At 41.8% G+C, this 23,714-nt stretch overlaps 1 protein-coding gene and 1 long non-coding RNA gene across 2 annotated transcripts; both read left to right on the top strand.

The window, feature by feature from the left end:
• Positions 1-1,265: 1,265 nt before the first annotated feature.
• LOC308093540 (MAM and LDL-receptor class A domain-containing protein 1-like) lies at positions 1,266-13,334 on the top strand (the record flags this gene model as incomplete). The annotated part of the gene is made up of 13 exons (XM_080439876.1): positions 1,266-1,365; positions 1,792-1,953; positions 2,142-2,233; positions 3,142-3,309; positions 3,654-3,674; positions 4,833-4,938; positions 5,323-5,510; positions 6,148-6,313; positions 6,494-6,712; positions 7,227-7,405; positions 7,776-8,071; positions 9,627-9,744; positions 13,320-13,334. The coding sequence occupies 13 exons, from the start codon at positions 1,266-1,268 to the stop codon at positions 13,332-13,334; spliced, it is 1,830 nt and encodes a 609-aa protein (XP_080296002.1).
• LOC308094073 lies at positions 13,334-14,144 on the top strand. Its single transcript, XR_013933918.1, has 3 exons — positions 13,334-13,413; positions 13,589-13,664; positions 13,751-14,144. It is a non-coding gene; the product is annotated as an uncharacterized lncRNA (long non-coding RNA).
• The last annotated feature ends 9,570 nt before the right edge of the window (positions 14,145-23,714 follow it).

A 23,714-nucleotide genomic window follows, 5' to 3' on the forward strand; every position in this document is an offset into this window, starting at 1 on the left:
TGTCCGGTGTGTCTGTGTTCATGCACTACCTAGTAGAGGGCGCCAGAGTGCAGCGCCAGAGTGCAGCAGACACAGCCTGCCACACACACACACACACACACACACACACACACACACACACACACACACAATTTTCGAGCTGCGTTCGCTTCCAGCGTTCGCGCGTCTTACTTGTTCTAATACTAATACGACCGCTAACATTCACCCCCTGGGAAACCCCACCCTGGAAGAACCCCCACTGTGACCACCTGGGATCGGGGGAGATGTTAGGCTTCTGGGCATCAGGCAGGGCTACTCTTCTATGGTACATTCTGTCATGTGGTTCTTTCCAGAGCCCCAGCCCCAATGCCCAGAGGACATGTTTACCTGCAACAACACAGTGTGTGTGGAGCACAGCCGCGTGGGTCACCAGAGATTTCGACCCAGGACAACTCGCCCAACCGCAAATTCGAGTCCGTTCGACCCGTTTTTACCGGGTCGAATTATCTTTACTTTACTTTACTTTATTTGTTTATTTAGACAGGACAGAGCATATTAATGAACGTCACATGAACGTAAATACACCGGGATTAGCAAAGATGCTAATTTTCATCCGCAGTCCTCACACAAAACATAAAAACAGAAAACAGACAAACGCCCAATTATAATATTTGCATCTCATATATGATGCCTAATTCTCCATATTCAAGATTTAAGATGGGGAACATATACAGTTGGAGGGGGGTACAGCATTGTGTAAACAGGGCTATGTTACATTGTGTCGTTCTATATGGGAGAATAAAATGAGTGCAAGAATAATTGTCAGACAACACAGAGCTGCTGCTAATGTGTAGACTGAACGTCACTTTATGACTGAATGACAAAATAATCATTTCCATAACACATACAAATAATATAGTGTAAACTTTTCTTATATATCATACTTTTATACTTCATGTGATTATTCACAAAACCCCACTAGCAAAAAACGTCATACTCTGCTATGGGGATGAGGATGGTGGCTGCTAGCCTTAGGAATGTGATCGTTGATGGCCTGTGTCTCTGTGTCTCTGTGGGTGGCTCCCTTTAGCCTCCATTAGCCTCCATTAGCTTTGTAATTGTTTGGTAAATAAAAACACCAACACAATAATTGTTTGGTAAATCAATGTACATATTATTATTATTATGTCTCTGTCTCTCTCTCTCTCTCTCTATGTCTCTCTCTGTCTCTCTCTCTCGCGGTCCGGGTCGAAAAGTCAGGTCCAAGCGGGTCGAGAGCGGGTCGAATGGTCCGGGTCGAATCGTCCTGGGTCGAAATCTCTGGTGACCGCCGCGTGTGTGACTTCAGTGATGACTGTGGCGATGAATCCGATGAGATCAGCTGTGGTAAGTTGTAACAGCTATAATGGTTGAAATGCTAAATGTCGGCTGTAGTGTCTCATACATTGTAGCCTACCGTAATTCAAGTTCAGTCTTTGTTAATCATAATCATAATCAGATTAACCTGTAACCCCCACTGTGTTTGCTTTTCATGTTTTAAATTTTATTCCATCTTTTTGTGGCATTTTACTGTTTCATGAAAGCCATTCCCATGGAACCAGTTCTTGCAACTTTCAAACAATGCATTCACCATCATTGTAACAATTTGCCTGTTTTCCTAAATTCCTGAAACTCTGACTATATCTGGAGACGAGACAGTTGGAGACATCTGAGAGCTGCAACGAGACCACAGTCATTATCCTGTACCTGTTTCTAGCCGGCCAACAGTCTCTACTACTCTCCCCATTTGTTTCCTTCTCTGCTATAACACAGACCAACAGGGTGGGAGGGATCGCTGTAGCTTTGAGGAGGGCCTTTGTTCCTGGAACAGGAGTGAGGTGGATATCCTCGGGATGCATTGGACACATGAGAATGGGGAGACCGCTTGGCCTGGCCACGGACCTCCCAGAGATCACACTATCAACACTGCCGCAGGTAAGGAATTCTGCTGTACTGTGTTGTCTCTGTCTGTTGACATCTTGTATCACTCCCCAGCATGCATGCTGCCGTGGCGTCCACCACAGTTTCTTCTTGGTTGACTAAATGAAAGAATGAAATGAAATTTTCAAAAGCTTGCAGGGTACTCTACATTTGACATGAACATGTGCATTGTTATTTTTCAGGTCATTTTATCATCCCTGGGGCTGCCCTGACTGAGAAAGGTCAGACGTCTGAGATACTCTCTGGCACCTTACTACCCAGCACCAACTGTACTGTAAGTACAGATTGACATATTATCTATGTATTTTGGGAGTACTGCTAAATCTCTCTCTTTGTGCTTGTAAGCATCAGTCTTAACAATTTCTTATAGCTTGTTGATAGTGGAGAGTTATGACCTCTACAACCTCTGGCTAGGGCAGACAAGGAGAAGTAGTGCATAACCAGCACCAAATGCTTTGAATACTTTGAATACTGAATACTTCGGCCACATGGGCCCCATACGGTTCCATTTAATAGGAATTCATGAGAGAGTTGCATATTTTCCCACTTAGCCTCACCAGATGTACCTATAGTATAATATACTATGCCTTTTTACTGTATATGTTCTTTGTATATAATCTAAGTATTATTGGGCGGTGAAACCGCCCCTATATGTGAGGTTTCTATATTTGCACCCGCCAACCCTGCGCTGTGATTGGCCACCAGTGTACCCCCCTAACCCTGCACCGTGATTGGCCAATCACAGTCTATTCAGGACTGTGATTGGCTAATGAAACATGACACATGTGCATAGCCCTATAAATAGGACTGTGCACTTAAAAAAAACACATTTATGTTTTTTTAAAGTTAGGGGTGTACAATGGTTGGTCCACAATATTACTTTTCTTTAAGTGAACTTCCATCACTGTGATGACCACTGTGACCACACCGCCCACTTCACACTGGGTTTGATTTTTGTACAACAGAATAAGATTCACTTCTAATCTTCGTTTACAATTTGCTAATATTTTGTCATGGTGACATTGTGGAAAATAAAATTGGAGATTACACAATGACATCACTTACAGTGTTAATATTAATATTGATGCTTGCTCCTCTATGGTCTCATTTCCTGTCCTTCTTCACTGCTGAAAAAATAAAACCAAAAGCACATCATTCTTACTGCTGTCTGTCCATGTGTAGGTTAGATTCTATTTCTACAGTCTGGATGATGTGATAGGAACGCTTGCTGTGCGTTCCAGGACATACCAGTCTGGCAGCGGGGACACAGTGCTGTGGCTCAAAGGTCAATCACACAACTACAGTTGGCAGAGGGCAGAGGTCACCCTCACATCCACCACCAATAGCAAGGTCAGTGAACCTCTCATTCAGTAAGCAGTGGTTCTCAAACATTTTTTTAAAAATTAGGTCAAAGACCCCCCATAACTCTGAAAGTATACAAATGGAACCAAATGGACCCGTAAACCTGTCTTGTTTGCTTCCATTGCATCATCACATTTAAGAATATATGACACAATTTTTTTAATCATATGGTATTCATACCGTGTGTAATTAAAGCAATTAGTTTTAGTTTTACTGTAATATGAAATGGCTCATAAAATAGATTAAATCAACTATAGTGACACAGATTTGCTAAAAGTACATAGGTCATTTCTGTGAATGTGAGTGTACTCTGTGTCAATTTGCATGTGTAGCTCAACTGTAGCAATAAAACTGTACGACATTCATGGCCGTGGCTTGTTTCTTGTATGATTCATCAGTTCACTTGCATGACAGAAAATTACCCACATGGCCTACGTTTTTATAGTATGTCTGCTCCCCAGATTGTCTTCTGCTATCAGCAAGGAAACGGCACAAGAGGGTTACCGTATTTTCCGCACTATAAGGCGCACCATCAGTGCGCCTTATAGTGCGGATGCGCCTTATAATCCGATGCGCCTTATATATGTATCAATATTGGTTCCCTTGGTTTCCGCACTATAAGCCGCACCGTCAGTGCGCCTTATAGTGCGGATGCGCCTTATAATCCGATGTGCCTTATATATGTATCAATATTGGTTCCCTTGGTTTCCGCACTATAAGCCGCACCGTCAGTGCACCTTATAGTGCGGATGCGCCTTATAATGCGGTGCGCCCTATATATGAAAATAATACATTTATTGAAGGTGCGCCTTATACTAAGATGCGCCTTATAGTGCGGAAAATACGGTAGTTGCTGTGGATGACATCTCTTTCTCCAAAGCATGTGTACTTGACCCCAACAACAGCCAGATTTTCAACAGATTTTTTTTGCGTTGGGTTTTGGATAAATAACGGAAATAAGCTTTGTATTTAAAAAAAAAGAGGCTTATATGATATTAACACGATTTGTGAAATCAACACTTGTTATGATTTTTTTTATCACACAGGGAAAATAATCAACATTTTAAAAAGCACATTAACAGCTTCAAAAGTCACAATTGAGATATTAACAGGTGCAATCATTGACCAAGGTCAATGACTTAGGTTTACTGTATGTTAACTACAGACTTTATTTTGTGCAAAATCCACCAAACGAGAGAAAACATGAAGCCCCAAGTATGCTATTTAGTCATTTGCAAGCAGATCTGTGTGTTATCGAAACGTAGAATCGAGCAATAAACGGTGGAGCTTATTTTGCCAGTGTGCGGAGTGCGGACTTTATTTTTATTTCATGCACTTCATACCGTACCTGTATTTACCGATGTACAATTAGTTGCCACAGCAATGCCCTGCACCTTACACTATTGTAAAACACAAGCAGAAATTATGGTTGGACCGTTAACTGTGAAGTTCCTCTTTCTGTCCTCAGCTCTGTCTGTCGATGGCTGTTCCTTTGAGAGGGATCTGTGTAGCTGGGTCCATACCAAGGAACTGAGGATGAGATTGACTGGCAAAGAAGGTCTGGTCCCACTGAGACTCCCAATACGGGGCCTGCAGGAGACCACACCACTGGCACTGGTCAGTTAAGCTAGGCCATGGGTCTTCAACAGGAAGGGGAAAAAACACTTTTTAAATTGCAACACAATTTTATACAATTGGGTGCCTGCTTCGTGTTTCTCTCAGCATATGGGGTCCTTGGCCTGAAAAACTTTGAAAACCGTGAGCTAGGATATTTTAGATTAGCATTCTCCCTGGATATTATGTGGGTGATTAATAGCATTCCATGATTAATGAATTTTGACTAAGCTATACAGAAAACGGTCTATTGTTTTTGTGTAAACATGTCTTGTCTTGCTTAAATTGGAATTTAAAGTGATTAAATTATGTAATAACTCAACGACTGTTTTTAGCTATAAAGTCCAGTATTTCTTATTGGCTAGTTCTGTTTGTGTTGTTTGACAGGCCAGTATCTGTACATTGAGAGTTCCCTACCAAGTGTGAAGGGGAATGTGGCCCAGATTCAGTCATCACTGCTTCCCCCTGCTGGAGAAAAGGGATACTGTTTCTCGTTTTGGTACCACATGTTTGGAGCTACAGTGGGATCTCTGAAGATGGTTCTACAAACGCCTAATAACGTGACAAAAATACTGGTAAAAGTAACTCTGTTCAGTTTCAAAGTAAAAGCAAAAAAACATGAAAGATAAGTGTCAAATGCTTCTTAAGTTTTTATGATGTGATTTTTTTATTTGAAACAATACATTTACCCTTACTCTTACGTAATAAAATAATACTCATGAGTTTCTAATGACAAGAGCCAATTCTTATGTTGGCTATATATTGATTTACTGATATTTACAGTTTACAGATGTACAGTATAATGCAAGACCATAGTACATTTTTATTGTTAATACAATCAGATGTACAGCTGGCTATGCATCATGAATCTCATAGTAGCTACCATTCTGTTAAATATGCTGAATGAAGAAATAGAAAAGCTCAAGTTAGAGATGGGAATTTTGATAGAGATTGATGAGGCCTACACTTTTAATAGTGACCTTGGACTGACCCGTGGAGATTGCACAGCTTACTTCCCCGAACGGTAGTCATAAGAGCAACAACTATGAGTTGATTACGAAATATATAGAGCCATTTCAAACCGTTATAATTACATGATTGTGAAACTGTTGTTGCAAAATAACATTAATCATATCCTACATTCAGGAGTGTGTTGTTGATTAGGTTGTCAGTATCACATCCTCATTGTGGACTGTCCTTCCTGTACTGTAGGTGTGGCAACGGTCAGGCAGTCAGGGGGATGAGTGGCGACAGGCCCAGAGACATGTGTCCTCACAGCAAGTTCACCAAGTGATTCTGGAGGCTTCGGTGGGAGGAGAGGCGGGGGACATAGCTCTAGATGACATCACATTCACCACTGGGCCTTGTCCTGCTTCAGGTACTGAGTCTGGTCTGTTTAGTGTAGAACATGCCACAGCCTAGGCAATGGTCACATATTATGGTCAGAGAAGCTGATATTTTCAAGGCAACGGCAGCATTCTACTGAATAAGAAAAACAAAAAAAAATCTCTGTATGTATACGTAAAGATTTTACAAATGACTAAACGTTATCCTCTAGATGTGTGTGATTTCGAGGAAGGGAGCTGTAATTGGCAGCAGCAGACTGATGATAACTCAGACTGGATCAGACATTCTGGGCCCACCCCCAACCCTAACACAGGACCAGACAGCGACCACACCACCCACACACCCACTGGCTATTACTACTATGTGACTTCCTCTGTCGCCGACCTGGCTGGCCAGACAGCCAGAATGGCATCCCCACTGTACCCCGCAGGTAATGGCAATGTTGACTTAAACCATACAGGTGATCTACAAACTGGGACTCAGAGTAGTGTAGAATAGAATAGAATAGAATAGAATTATACATTGCACAAAATGATGATTTACTGTGACACATAGGGATCCACGGGCACATGCATTGCAAAACATTTGAGTCTTTGCATTGTTGTCAGTAATGTCAACTTGTTAGATAAGGAAATGTCTTTCGGCATAATTTCCTCTTTGCTTAAATGATCACTGTTTATCAATCAATTAATCCGTAAATGGGAATGTAGTAGCAGGTGTCAGCCTCCCATTTGTAGTTGATTTTTTTTGCAAATCTTATATATATTTGTTCTTTTTTCAAGCAAACATCTTTAACTAAAATCTTTGCTTCTGGGGGGGGGGGGGTCTGCGGCAAAATACATATCATTTTTGGGGGTCCTTGACATGAAAATGTATATCTGTTATTTTTGAATGGCCAAAGGAATCTTAAACCGACACAGATGCTTTCCCGCTCTTAATTCAAGGTAAAGGAAGGTGTGTGCAGCTGTGGTACCACATGTATGGCAGAGGAATGGGTGCCCTGAATGTGTACCAGCAGAATGAGGACGGCCAGAAGGCCCTGCTCTTCTCCCAGTCAGGAGACCAGGGACCACTGTGGAGGTTTGCCCAGGCTTCCCTGGTGCAACATGTGAAGCCTTACAGGGTAAGTCCTGTATGGTTTGTTCATTTGTTAGTTTCAAAGCCACTTCTGAGCAAACAATGATGTCTGGTTAAAAGATGTTTTATGCATAATGTCTGTTTTAAAAAAAAATGATAAATCATTTTATACAGTAGTTTCTACTTAACAGTAAAACTTTATTTATTTTTTTATCTGTGAATTCCTTTCATAAATTAAAGGAATGAAAAACCGACAAGAAAACATGTATTTAAAGATCTTATATTTTCTTGGATTTTCTTATAAAATCGTATATTTCCAAAACCTTAATTTTCCATCTATCCGTTTGTCTGTCTGTCTGTCTGTCTGTCTGTCTGTCTGTCCGCCCACCCGTCCATCCCCCCGCCTATCTGGTTAGATTGTTGTGGAAGGCGTGAGGGCTGGTTCTACCCTGGTGATGACCCAGGAGGGCGACGTGGCGTTCGATGACGTGCGGGTGTCTGACAGCCCGTGCCCGTCTCCTGGGTTCTGTGACTTTGAGGGCAGCCTGTGTGGTTGGAGCAACGTGGGCGGACGTGTGGAACAGGGAGACTGCCTGAGGGGCAGAGGGCTCGACGCAAGGCTCAACGCGGGGCCTGCCGTTGACCATACCACCAACTCAGAACAGGGTGACTATACCCGCCTTTCTCAACTCATTTTCTTCGGGTCTCAAAAGTGAGTCCTGGGAATTTCAGAGAAGGTGGCAGACAAAGACCAGCTCAGATGCAGAGTTTTGTTAAAGATACTTTAGTGTACTGTGGTCAATGCAAAATTAATCCCAATTTATAGCCAGTTGCTCTATGACACTGGTCTACACAGTAAACTCCTCAGTGTTACAAATTAATGAATTAACACTGAGGATTTGATGTGGCTGAGTTCTATAATATAATTCTAATATTAACTGTTTGTACTTCATGCCTCTTATTTCAGTCGTATATCTCTTAACTTTCCCACAATGCAACCCCCATTAGCAGCAGGCCCAGGCATTCTGTTTCTTTAGGGTTGATTTTATCTGGATTGCAGTAGCTCCATGTAATGTACTTCCCCAATCTTTTGTTCTGTATGTGTAATTTAGTTTTATTTCTTTTTTTTATGCCATGCTGTCCATAGGCTATTATCTGCTTGTGGACAACTCACTGGGCCAGTCGGGAGACCAGTCCTTTTTGATCAGTGACCAATTCCAGCCTGCCACAAGAGGGCACTGTCTCGCATTCTGGTACCACATGTATGGCTCTCATGTGGGGACTCTCAAAGTCTATGTATTTGACAGGTAATTACTGTAATGCCAAGCCTTTAGCAGTATTACATTAGCGCAGATTGACAAGCTCTGGTCGTCATTGGACATTATTATCACAGAAGAAGCTTTAAGGAGCACACTGCAGCCTTTTTGACATATGGGTCCAAAGTACATCCATTGTGCCCTCCAGTCCCACGCATATACATGCACATGGGACATACTTATGGATTATGGCACAATGGACTAATGAACTAAGTAACAAAATATTACTGAGATGCGTGGTGATTTTCATGTGATGTTTTGAGAGGCATACTTCAATATCAATCATGAATAGGTTTACAGTATGTCAATAACGAAAACAATATACAATAGTTACTGTTACTGTAACTAAGAGTGATGACAAGGGACCCACATGTCAAAAAGGCTGGTATGCTCCTCTTTTAACCTCTTAAACCTTATATAGTATATACTTCATTAACTGGGGTCCCATAGGGGTGTAATCTTGGTCCCAGTGGCGTTTCTGGACATCCCGGCACCCTAGGCGAGATCACCACCCGAAAAGAATATTTTTTTTGTTGTTATTATTATTGTTATTATTCAGTCTGTATCATGTCAGTAGGCTATATCATGTAAATATCATGGTCAGTATTATGTCAGTATCATGTAAATATAATTGTCAGTATCATGGATGGTCAGTATCATGGTCAGAATCATGGTCAGTATCATGTCAGTGTCATGGTCAGTATCATGTAAATATCATGGTCAGTATCATGTCAATATCTTCTCAGTATGCCTAGGTTGCCTATGCCTAGAAACGCACCTGGTTGGTCCCGATCTACAAGCTCACACCTCATGTGAGCTTGTAGATCGGCCAAATGTTCGACTATTTCCTGCGGAATGTTCTCCTGTCATGGCATGAGCGCATGACGCCAGAATATGGACGCTAGGGTTCATGTGGTTAAATATAAACCTACGATATGTCCTGTTCCCCAGAAAAACACTGACTGGGGGAGGAGATGGGAAAGCCATGTTGAAATGGACAGAAACTGGGGACAAGGGAAGCAGGTGGCAGAGGGCCAATGTGTCTGTTGACCATGACCAACCATTCTGGGTAATAGTGATCTTAGTATTATGACGTTCAGTACACAGCAAAATCCTCAGTGTTAAAGCTGCATTCTGTAACTTTTATGTCCTGCCTGGGATTTGAATCCTGGTCTGCTCTGCCGCATGAGAGACCACATTTGTACTGGTCTCGGCTGCCGGAAATAGCAGATCTACAAGCTCGGTGAGCTTGTAGATCTGCTCTTTTTGACATGTGATGTAAGACACTATCGTACGACGAGGTATATATATGAGAGTGAAATTACACTGGTGACTCCGACCCAAGCTATTTAAAAAACATTCAATCAATTCAACATAGAATGAACAAACCTGTTAAAAGAACACTGTCTGTGTGTCTGTGTGTGTGTGTGTGTGTGTGTGTGTGTGTGTGTGTGTGTGTGTGTGTGTGTGTATATATATATATATATATATATATATATATATATATATATATATATATATATACATACATACATACATACATACATACATACATACACACACAATATTTTTTATATATATATATATATATTTTGTTTTCCAAAAATATCCATTTGACTTTAAATATTTTATAACATTTTCCACATTTATGTTTGAAATAAATCATGATGAGATGCGACCTTGCATTGCTAGTGTTTGCACGAGCAGCAGGAACCTTATAGCCACAAATGCGACAAACTACCTGATCCATTTTTTTTGGCTTGCCATTGTTGTCTGGCTCAAGCCCAAAATATTTCCAAATAGCCGATGTGACATTTGGCTTAGCAATTAAATTCGCTGTATCAACAGCATGTTTTTGTGAGGAATGAAATATAGCGTTAGTTGATTGGGGTCAGCTGTGGCCAATGGACCATACCACATCAAAATGGGTGTTTTTCGCTAAGTACTTGAAAATAATGTAACTCAAACAGCTTATGCTTACTTTTTATATATCTGTGTTGTGTGGGTAGACTATATATTCAATCTAACAATTTCTGTAATACTAAAGCCAAGAAATAATTAATTATCAGGCACACACACAAAAGCAAACCCCCAGTTTAATAATAATGGACTGGCCCTACTCTGACTCCTGTCGACCCCGGGGTGCCTCCACCCTCTTATCTGGGGTTGTAAATCTCATCTTTCTACAGCAAAAGTGCAACACTTTGGGCTGTCGCTGAGCTTGTAGATCTGCTCGTTTATATCTGTCCTTTCCTACTTGCCACAAGGCAATGTTAAAGAGCCGACCAACCCCGCCCGACACGACCCCGGCCGACACCAGTCACACCACAGCAGGCACATGTCATGATATAAAATATAAAAAATGTAATATACAAAAAATATGTTTTTATATTTGTTTTATATAATTTTCAGAGAAGGTGGCAGACAAAGACCAGCTCAGATGCAGAGTTTTGTTAAAGATACTTTAGTGTACTGTGGTCAATGCAAAATTAATCCCAATGTATAGCCAGTTGCTCTATGACACAGTAAACTCCTCAGTGTTACAAATTAATTCAGGATTTGATGTGGCTGAGTTATATAATAACATAATATATAATTCTAATATTAACTGTTTGTACTTCATGCCTCTTATATTTGAACCCTGGTCTGCTCTGCCGCATGAGAGACCACATTTGTACCTCTCATTCAAGATACAATCCCAGCTTGGTCAAGGGAGATGATTGTGCTTGTTAGCTTCCGGCGGTACTACTCATCAACCAGTAGGCGTCCTCCCTGACACCAGGGTCTCAATTTCTCAAAGGAAGAGTTGCCTACTCTTCCCTGAGTATGGAGACTACCCCCAACTCACTGTAGATGCACTAGTTATATTGTATTAACATACTGTACCATACACTACAGATTGGTTAAATTAACTTTTTTTATACATTAAAGTTCAGTATTATAGCTTTAATTTAACTCTGAGAGTGTACAAATGGATAGATTAACACTGAGGATGTTACTGTGGAGCACCCTTAATAGGAAAGTCTACTTTCCCATCACTGTTGCTCTACACATCAATACTTGTACAGGTCATGTGTCTTTTGGAAGATTCTTGTAGAAACTCGTCCTTTTAATTGTCTGGACATAAAATAGGCTAAATGTAATATTCTTTTCCATCGTCATTTCTTCTTCCTGTGATATTATTGTCTCCGCCGGAGGTGGAGAGTATGTTTTCGCTTCGTCCCGCCGTGTGTTAGCATGGCCCCTAGCCAAGCTAACGTTGGTCAAGCTCCACGTGACACGTGTCAATATGTTGACACCAATGCCTTTGATTGGCTAGAGGGACGCATGACGAAATAAAATCCTATAAATAGGTGTGTCACTTCAAAAGGCCATTTATGCCTTTTGAAGTGAGGTAAGACAGGATCAATCAGTCTTGATTGGAACAGTACCTTCCAGTACAAATCACCCGTCCGTGCGTGTGTGTGTGTGTCCCTCTGAGAACACCTAACATTGGTCAAGCAAAGGCTCAGAAGGCCAAAGCTAAGAAAGCTTACTCATCTACAACAGTAACACAGAAGAGGACTATAGAGTTGAATTGATCCCACAACAAGGCCGAAGTCTTAATACTGTAACAATTGGCCACCTTGATCAAATACATTATGTAGCACTAGAGAAAACTGACATAGATCAAACACACCAATCAACTGCTGAAACTGTTCAAGACAATGAAGATGAAGAAGACAGACAAGCATTTGAACAAACCAGTCAATTACGAGGACTCCCATATGACACATTGCTTCAAGAAGTGAAATAGCACGGGTCTGCTGGCGGAGACTTGTGCTCCGAGGAGCACATTTTCTAGTTATAATTTGAACAGTTAATCTGAATGACTCTGTTTTTCTTCTCACAGTTGGTGTTTGTATAATCAGAGGGGGATGGACGGTGGTTGGAAAGTGGCTTTGGATGATGTCACTGTCCTACCTGACTCATGCTATTCACCACCGCCCCCTATTGACCCACCACATAATGATGGTAAACGCTATACCCTCCATATCATAACCACTTATGCCTTACATCAGTGGTTATAAAACTTATACCTTTAATTAAAGGTAGGGTGATATTATTTGGTATTTTTTTTGTTAAAAAGGTTAAAGTACTATATTCTGATAGTAATCATTGCTACAAAGCGTTTGTTCGGTCACAGGGGTCTCTCCAACTCTTTAGTAAACAGAATATAGTACATTTTCAGGTAGGTGACAACATTTAAGCCAATCAGGAGAGAGCACTGAAAATGCATTTTCTGTTTAATAAAGAGCTGGAGAGACATGGGAGACTCCTTTTACTGAACAAACACTCTATAGCAATGAGTACTATCAGAATATAGGGCTATTTAACACTTATTTTAACCAAAGTAAATCACTTACCCTACCTTTAATTAAAATCCTTGAGGGGGTACCCCCTGGAACCCCCTGAAGGACCCCTGGGGGTCCCCGGACCCTGGAGTATGTAGGGCAGACTCAGAGTACCACTGCCTATAATGACGGGCGACAGGTAGAAAGTGGTTAATGGGAGAACGGGACTATTTTTGAGTCAGCTGAGACCCTTGTTTCACATAGTAGTTGAGTGTTCATGTGTATTTTGTGTGTGTGTTTGTGTCTGCAGATGCCTTGGTCATAGGACTAGCGGTTGGTCTCGGTCTGCTGGCTGGACTTGGCTGTATACTTGTCCTTTCTGTCTACAGGAGGTGCTTCAACACGTATGTAATTTTGATGATGCCGACGATGACAATTATTATAATAAATATGATCATAATGATGAGGTTCACATACATAATGTACATACTGTAATAATACTACAGTGAAATTATCTGTGACATACTGTACGGTACTATATGGGATTTGCTGACTTAACCTTTGTCTACTCCCTGTCAGCAACCAGCATCAATCCATGACAGATGAGGCAGTTGTCCAGAACGCTGTATTTGATCTTTATGACTGTAAAATAGATGTAAGTATATAGATTTCAAACAGCAACATGTGCGTTCAAGCCTCCCTTGAAATAAGACTATCAAACCCTTTTCTGTTCTCTTCCAGGGTACGCAGCATGGAAGTGAATCCAGCATTTCCTTTTACAACAATTTGTATGATTCATCGTCAGTAACTGAATCCCCCGTGGATACATCTGCTGCTTAGTGTGCACATGGTCTGGGAAATTATACTGATTTAACTCATTCATTGTTTAATAGGCCTATACAGTATATGCATAGGAATATCATGTAGAACTATGTTTTTAACTTTATCTCATCTATTTGTGACAATGGTTCTCAAACTCAGAATTAACATGTATTTTGCCAAAGACCCCCATCAGAAAATATTGTATTGATTATGATTGTTTTCTTATACCATAGAGTATGGTATTGTTATTACACTGTGAATATGTTGTTTTATTGTAGAGTATTAGTGAATAAACCGAGTTCAGTGAACTTGGCAGACTGCACGGTAAATAAAATCTTTAATGTTAATTTAACTCCAGCCGTAAGGGTACATTTGCACGTGTATGACCCTGAGGGTCTTGTTAGATAGATAGATAGTTCTATGATTTTTAACCCCAGCCTAGCTTAAGCTACTTAAGTACTTTTTTGTAATTTTAAATTACACGATTATTATTAAAATAAGCATTACTTTGCTGTGGGACAGAAACCAGCTATGTCCAAAATATAATTTTATTAGGAAATGAAAAAAAAACGTTTTTAGAACAACACAATACTGCCTCGTCATAGTTGCTATGGTGACTTTATACATTGTCAGTACTTGAATGCGTCCTTATATAGTATCACCAATTTACCCAAATACAGCTCAAGTGGAGTTAGGAGGTTTTTGACCATTAATGTGGAGACAGGTAATTCTAATCAATTAAGGACAAAACAACTATCTCCACAAATTGGAGGTTTGAACAACAGTTTGACTCCAATGGAGTTAGGATGTTTAGTCAGAAGCGCTTTTTAATACTTTTCATTGGTTAATTATTTGTAAAACCCACACAAAGACTTAAAGGGTGTTCAATAGCACCGATTTATTTTTAAAAAATGGACACATTCTGCACTTTATACCACACTACATGACTTCATACACACCTCATACTAAGGACCGCAATGGAAACAGGCTGTAAGCTTTTGTCCGTTATCCTTTTGATTATGGTGGATCAGATGTATGATCAGTAAAGATATCAAACCCCCATTACTCTCAGAATGTACAAAGGGAAGCAAATAGACCTGTAGAAGTCCATTTGGTTCCATTTGTACACTCACCTGCAAGGGTCCATTTGGAACCCCCTCAAGGAACCCTGAGGGTCCTTGTGGTCCATTTTGAGCCCTATTGTAATGCGAGGAATTATCAACCGTAACTGGGTTTATTTGTGTGAATGAAAACACCTTCAAATGAACTGCTAATCCTTGAAGTTCACATTGTTTTGACATTTGACATTCACATACAATTGGATCATTTCCCTCAAATACATTGTAGTTTATTGGGTTCTCCCTGTCTACTGTAGAACTATTTATGAAGAAATATAGAACATTCTAAAGGGTTCACAAACTTTGAAACACCACTGTAGGTGTCATAAAGGAAAAGATCAACACATATTTATTGTTTTAGGCATAAACAGTGGGAGTGAGGAGGTGACTCCCAAGGCCATACTACGTCCCCAACCTATCAGAAATTATGGTCATCTCCACACTAACAAACAGGCTCCCGACACCAACAAACTATCTACAGAGATTATTGCTACACCAGCTGAGCCTTGTTCACTTCCTCATAGGAATGGTTTATCTACTATGTATGTGCGTGCGTGCATGTGTTCAGCGAAGATATTTAGTGTAGCCCTTTAGAATATGGTCAACCAAGTGTAGAGCCCATGAGATTACAGTAAACATTTTATATATCTAGTTTATGAAAAAAGTTTTATATAAAAAAAAAGGATACAGTAATTGGAAAAAAAACAGCCTCCTCACAGATTAGAAGGACAATATCAGTCACCAGACGGTGACAGTGATGTGTTTTCTGTTAATCAAACCAGTGTTGAGAAAGAGATATTGCCAACTTAATACAAAAAGAAAAGTGAATAAAATACAATATGGAACTACAATCAATGTACGGTTTTTATTCTCAAAGAAGCATAGTAGGCAGATGGATGAAAATATGACGTCATGCACAAATTATTGAGTCATTTCAAAATTGAGATTACAACATCAAATAATGTTTACAGCAGTCTACACAGCATGAGACGATGGTGCTTGCACTTGAAAATGTCTATAATTGAATCATAGTTCAAACCTTCAGTTTGACACATTACACATCAGCTACAATCATCTGACTCGTATGATAACCCCATTTAGAGTTGCATTAAAAGCAGCACCATGTAACTTTCTTCTTCTACCCTGGATCTGAACCCGGTTTCCAGCGAAAGTGCTGACATTTCTACCATTGATCTAATAGAGCCGGTCTACTTGCTCTAGGAATAAATTGAATCTTGACCGTCAAGTCAGAATTTGTGTCAGGTCCTGTGTCTAGGTGAGACATGACCTTTGACACAATATCAATGTCTCAATAGAAAAGCAGGGAGACAAAATACAACCACCCCATTTGTATAAGTTATATTGTATTAACATACTCTACCAAACAGATTGGACAAAATTACATTTTATTCATTTAAAAAAAAAGTTACATAGTGAGGCTTTAAATGTTAAAGTTATGGTTATAGTAATTAGGATGAAACAAAGATACGGGTATGGGTAGAGAACACGTACAGAAAAGTAGTAGTAACAAAAACAGTAACAATATAATATAAAAGACAGTATAAGGATGATTCAACATCCGACCTGGCCTTCTACTCCTGGGCTGATCAAGTGTGCATAGTGTATAGACCACCAGTAGGTAGAAACAGGCGAAGAAGATAACAACATAACAAAAACAGCATTTAATAGACTTGAAATAGACTTAGTTATCTCCATGATAAAGGAAGTTTACATTAAAGCTGCTGTAAGTGATCTTTTTCCCCCTTTTTTTTTTCAATGATTACTAGGGGGGAAATATGGCTATTTGTATTTAACATTTATACTAACAAAATAATATCACTTACAGTATACAACCTTTAAGAGTTAAAGGTCAAAGGCATGACACAGACAGGTTTAGGGGTTAATGCCAATAAATGCTTCAAAATAATCCATACGATGTCAGAACCTTTTTCGGATGGTCTGTCCAAAACAAAAAAAAACTCCTGAGAGACAAATGTCCATTCACTGTTCTGTGTTCTGAACGCCAGACCCCGCCCAGTCACTAATCTGATCAATGAATCGCAGCTGTAGCAGCTTGCATCTCCAGCGACTGAATCCAAGCCAGCAGAATGGATTTAATACCTGGATGTGGTTCCGACATGCTGTGGGCAATCCATCATGGAGTCCCGAATGATGTCGATCTGTAGTTATAACCTACCCTGTCCGAACAAAGTTCTGTTCAACTTGGGATGGAGTATGAATTGGGCTTTAGGGACAGGAGTTACCCGGTGCTATCTGAGGCAGGGTATCAGTCGTTGTTCAGACACAGGAAGCCCATGATGGAGAACAGATAGACCAGGATGAGAGGCCAGCAGGATGGAGCAACTGTTAAGAAAGAGAGAGAGAGAAAGAGAAATAAGAATGGAGAGGGAGGGAGAAAGAGACCATGTTTAGCATTTCTTGTACATTTTTTACAGTTTGAATTGAGATTGAGTTTGGTGAATGTTAGTAACTGCAATATTTACGTCCCACATTTGAGTACGGTTATATAAAACGTGCAATTTTATACATTCAACAATATCATACAGAATGACAATTGTGTGTGTGTGTGTGTGTGTGTGTGTGTGTGTGTGTGTGTGTGTGTGTAGGGGGATTGTGGCAAAGGCAAAGGGAAAAAACAATGATCTTGCCGTTATATTTCAACATTATAGCCCAATCAGACCAATATACCAGTGTGATTATACGTTAATTTATGATCAATACTGATTAACACACAATCATTATGTTCAGCCAGCCACCCCTACCTTCCTCAGGTTGATGATGTGCACATAGAACAGGGCCCCCTGGTGGCCAGCATGGAAGTTAGATCAGGGTAGCAGGGAAGAGCCAGATGGACCAACGACTATTTATTTCTGTCTTCAAGCCAGATGAATGTGGCAACCAGCTCCTGCATAACACAGAGAATAGCACTATATAAACAGCATACAGTACAGTATGACATGTCAAATAGTATACTGAGAAAAGCAAGGAAGAAAGCAGACATGCAGTCAGATATAGAAAAACAAACTTGACAAATAAAACTGATCTTTAAAAAGTCGGACATGACATTCAGTGCAAGCACCTCTGCAAGCTGCTTTGATGCCAGTGGCTCATAGCTTACAAACCTGTTTCTGTAAAAAATTTGAATACAAGCCTTTTACTTGTAACAGAGTATTTTTATATTGTGGTATTACTACATTTACTTAAGTATACAATACTCCACCACTGCTACTACCTTGCACAGGTGTTGTTGTGGCTGGTGTCTCCTTGGACGTCCTCTGGACTGCTTTGGTTTCTTGTGATGATTTCTGTAACATGTTTGTTTTAAGGGACGAGGTTGTTAACCTCATTCCCAACCCCCAATATGGAGGACTAGCGATTGTCCTTAGTCTGACCCCTGCCCTTTGAGCTGTCTGGCATGGTTGGACCAGCCAGGAGAGCTCTCTGGGTCTCTGGGATAACACAAGCTCCTCCACCAACGGCAAGGTGACAATCATGGGAGGAGACCCAATTTAGTCATTGCCAATTCCCAACTGTCCCCAAGTGTCCTGCAGTCCCTGTTGCTGCTATAAACTGCTATGTGCATCGAGGTTATTATAGTTAACTAAAATTAGCAAAATAACTAAAAATGTAATTGAAAAAAACATTTTAGTAACTGAAACAAAAACTAGGGTAAAAAATACAACTAATTGAAACTGTATATCCTTACTGAGACTAATTAAAAACCTTTCTGAATCTCACCCCTGACAAATACCCCATATTACAATAAAGAACTAACACTACATCTAATAAAAAACGAAACTATAAACTAAGCCTTTTCCAAAACTAAAAACTAAACTTAACTAGCAAAGCCACTTTAAAAACAAACTACAACTAAACTGAAAACATAAGTCAAAATGTGCATCAGCAGCTTCTGCAGTGCAGCAAAAAGAACATGATCACTTGATCCATCACCAGCTTCCCACCTGCAAACACTGTAGCCAATTGTGTTTGTTGGAGCGGCCAGCCAAGCTGGAGGCACTGCTGCTGCTGGGTATTGAACCCAGCAACCTGCGTGGTGTGACAGTGTTTTACCACTACCACACCCAGACGCTCCAGAAAGTTTTTGAGTGTGTGTGTGTGTGTGTGTAGACAGACAGACAGACAGACAGACAGACAGACAGACAGACAAGATACAGATACAGTATATATATTTTTTTGTTTTTGTTTTTGTTTTTTTTTGTTTTTTTGTTTTTTTGCATTTTATCATGTAAATAAACTTTATTTATGTAGCACTTTTCAAAAGCAGGTTTACAAAGTGCTTCACATACATTACATAAAAAACAAACGTGTTTGCTTACAGTACCAAGGCAATCTGGACAAATAAACAACAAAGTGACTTACCAGTGGGGGATACAAACCTGGAACCCTGCATTACAACGTTGTGCATCCACTTGAAGAGCCAGGCTCACTGGTAAGGTAATGCAGTTGCCTTCATGCTACAGTCGTCCATCCTTCCTAGAAACACGTCCACGCGCACCAAGAGCGGTTAGGAGTAGGGCTCAACTAACCCAGCTCAACTGGGGGGACCTCTGTGACCAGTCAGAAGGGACTCCTCACTCCTGTGCTTGCTGCAATCAATTAATCTCAACCAGAGTTTATTATTATTTACAAAGTAATAAAAAAACAAAAATAAATTATAGAGTAGATACCTCATTGTTTTGATTGTTGCCTTCAGCTGAGAGCTCAAGTATCCAGTGGCGATAAACTTCTGTCCTCTTCTCTCCTCTCCTCTCCTCTCATCTCTCCTCCTCTCGTCCTCTCCTTTAGTCTCCTCTCCTCTCCTTTAGTCTCCTCTCCTTTAGTCTCCTCTCCTCTCCTCTCCTCTCCTCTCCTCTCCTCTCCTCTCCTCTCCTCTCCTCTCCTCTCCTCTCCTCTCATCTCATCTCATCTCCTCTCCTCTCCTCTCATCTCTCCTCCTCTCGTCCTCTCCTTTAGTCTCCTCTCCTCTCCTTTAGTCTCCTCTCCTTTAGTCTCCTCTCCTTTAGTCTCCTCTCCTCTCCTCTCCTCTCCTCTCCTCTCCTCTCCTCTCCTCTCCTCTCCTCTCCTCTCCTCTCCTCTCATCTCCTCTCATCTCCTCTCATCTCCTCTCATCTCCTCTCTCCAGAGGGGTGCAGTGTCACTCTCCTGACATCACCACGCTCTTGCTAGACCTTATATGGAGCGTGCATATCTCCTTGTACGGCGTGTTCTGTCCGTGACATCAGCTGTTGTGATGTCGGTCTCCACAGTGTCCATGACATTAGTCTCGGGTGACCTAGATCGGGTCCTTGTATGGGGATCTCTGACGGCCCCATATATGGGTACCTTACTTACCTTGTATATGGTCTTTGTTCCATGGATAGGTCCAATCCTCTCCAACATCCACTTACCTGGGGCTCAGCACAGCGGCTCCCCGCTGTCCACACTGTCCCCACGCTCCCCACTCAAAGCTGACTCAAAGAAGGCGTCCCAGTCAACGTCGTTCACCACCACCTCCTTGCTCAAGGCCGAGTCGAGGAAGTCCAAGTCGTCCTCTACAGGGCTGGTGCTGTTCAGCGGCTCCCCGCTGTACAGACTCAGGTCCCCGCTCAAGGCCGGATCGAGGAAGTCCGAGTCCAAGCCCCATTCGAAGTTGACCGTCTGGTCGTCCTCTATGGGGCTGGTACTGCTCAGCGGCTCACCGCTGTCAAGACTCCTCAAGGCCGAACCAAGGAGTAGACTCAGCTCCCCGCTCAAGCCCGAACCAAGGAGCTGATGGTGAACGAACGGACTCTGTGGGAGCCAACCCAAGGCACAGCTAGGAGGGGAAGGAGGCGCACAGGAGACAGCGGAGGTAGCAACAGTGCAGAGCTCTGGACCCTGATGCTGCTGGATAGGAGTGAGTGGGTGGTCCGGACTGATCTCCCTGCTCAAGATCCAGTCGAGGAGGCCGTCCAACTCTTTCCGTTCTTCAGCATGAAGCCGCAGGGAGCTGGATCGACGGGGGACTTTGGCCACGCTAGCTGTAGAGTCTGGACGCCTCTTCCTCTTGAGCCTGCCGATCTCCTTGGCTGGCTGGTTCTGTTCCACGCTGGTGGCTTCATCAAGGCCCCTGATCAGCTGCTGCGACACGGGCAGGGGTGGGCTCTGCAGCGGAGGGCTCTGCAGCGGAGGGCTCTGCAGCGGAGGGCTCTGCAGGGGTGGGCTCCACATGGGTGGTCTCTGCAGTGTCGGGTCAATCTGGACAGAGGTCATCCACTTGCTGAAAGCCTTGACAAGGATGCTCTCGACATACTGCGGGTCGACCGTCCAGAAGCCTCCCTTACCTGTGTTGTCTTCCGGCCGAGAGACATTGATGAACTTCTTATTGTTGGACAGGTTGTGCCGGATGCTGCTCTTCCAGGAGTCGGGATTGGCGTGGTGGCGGAAGTAGGAGAAGTTGTCCACAAACCACTGGTAGATGCAGGAGACCGGGATGTTGCTCTTCCCGCCGGCTTGCATGGCCATGCAGATCATCATCGGGAACGTGTAAGGCGGTCTCTTGCCAGGGGCGCCGTGGGGCACGATGCCAGGGAGGCTCTGCTGCGTCCGGATGCAGGCCGCCGGCGTGGTCCTGATGGGTGCGGGGTCCGCGGCCAGAGGGGACAAAGGCACCTCAGGAGAACTCACCGGCTGGCGGCAGCTGAAGACAGGAGGTGGCTGGCGGTGGTGGCCGGGGCCTGCCTGGGACCCTCTGCCGTTGGCATCAGGGACGTAGAAGTCACAGGGCAGTGGCCTGACCAGCCACTGCAGGCTGGTCAGGCTGTCGTCCACGTTGAAGGAGGAGAAGGAGGCGTTGTCCATGTCCTTGGCCCGGGTGGCAGTCGTCACCACCTCGGACCACCGGTCTGCACGACACAGCATGGCTCTACTCTGAAACCTCTCCACTCTCTCACACGTCATTATTCCTTCTGTGTGTGTGTGTATGCGTGTACTGTATGTGTATGTGTGTGTGCGTGTGTGTGTTTACCAGTACAGGTCTATTGTTGTCCTCTCCTTGTCCTCCTCCCTGCTGCACTGTGGAGAGAGAGAGACAGAGAGAGAGAGAGAGAGAGAGAGAGAGAGAGACACAAAATTAACACATAGCTCACACAAAACTATAAAAACACAATGAGGATCTCATTTGAAAGCAGATAACATGGCCTTTCATTTTAATTATGTTTTGTGTGTGTGTGTGTGTGTGTGTGTGTGTGTGTGTGTGTGTGTGTGTGTGTGTGTGTGTGTGTGTGTGTGTGTGTGTGTGTGTGTGTGTGTGTGTGTGTGTGTGTGTGTGTGTGTGCGTGTGTGTGTTTCAGTGGTAGATAAGTCCTGTATTCAATGTACAATACAAAAGTATTACAATACAAAAGCATTGGCATCAAAATATACGTACAGTACCAAAGTAAAAAGTACTTTGGTAGTAATTATGAATGGCCTGTTTAAGAAGAAAATCACTCAAAATTTGTCAAACCTTTTTGACAAATAGACGAAGTATAAAATAGGGCTTAAGTAGTTAATTGTTGTATTAATAATCTAAATCTGCAAAGCAACTAGTAACTAAAGCTGTAAAATAATTGCAGTGGAGTAAACAATACAACAATATTTTCCTCTGAGATGTAGAGGAGTAGAAGTTTAAAGCAGTGGTTCTCAAACCTTTTCATGACAAGGGCCGCTGGTTTCATATATTGTACTTGGACTCTAATACATTTCTAGGAAGGGATATTTCAAATATTGTTAAAATAGCAAATCTACAAGCTCACAATGCATCACATCACTTGAAGATCTGAAATAGGCTATGAGAGGGGTTTCCAAGGATACAGCATTGTAAATGAACATGTACCAATGCTGTACCCTACGTGAAGCTAAAGATGACCAAAGAACTAGAGCAGGGGTCTTCAACGGGGGGCCCGGGACCCCTAGGGGGTCCACCAAATATTTGTGTGATGGGGAACAATACCAGAAAAAATAGCCAATCTACAAGCTCTCACAGCTATTTTCGGAGAGTTGGTGTAGTGGGGAAAAGAGCAGACCAAGTACAGAGCCAACGGTCAAGTTGACTAAATATTGATATTACATTTCTGAAAATGCACACATGAATCCAACAATAGAAAACATAATGTGTACACAATCAATCAAACAAACAAAACATTAATTGACACAACCAATAGTGCTGTCAAACAAGTCTATGAAGCCATCTACAGTGGTGGAAACTGGAAAGTAACTAGGTACATGTACTCAAATACAATCTTGAGGTATTTTTTACTTTACTGGAGTATTTCCAATTTTCAATACTGTGAGTTTGTAGATCGTCTATTTTCAAATGATTTTTATACATTTTAAAACTTGTAAAATGGGACATTCTGCATTATGAGTGCTTTTACTTATGGTACTTTAAGTATATATTTTTGCCAATACTTTAATGTAAGTAGGTTTTGATTATTTACCAGATTTTTACTTGTAACAGAGTATTTCTAGTTTCTACATTACAGTATTGATACTTTTACTTAAGTAACAAATGTGAGTATTTCTTCCACCATCTACACAATTGTATACAATATGAAGTGGGGGTCCCTGCTTCATCTCTCTCAGCTAAGGGGTCCTTGGCTTGAAAACGTTGAAGACCCCTGAACTAGAGCATACAAAGTACAATGAGGGGTCCTGGCCATAAATCCCAGAGCAGCATGGTAGAGGGGATTAAAATGATCCACTACAGTGAGCCAATCATCTAT

The sequence above is a fragment of the Gymnoscopelus braueri genome (genome assembly GCF_963280865.1).
Source record: "Gymnoscopelus braueri genome assembly, chromosome: 10".
Classification (NCBI taxonomy): Eukaryota; Metazoa; Chordata; class Actinopteri; order Myctophiformes; family Myctophidae; genus Gymnoscopelus; species Gymnoscopelus braueri.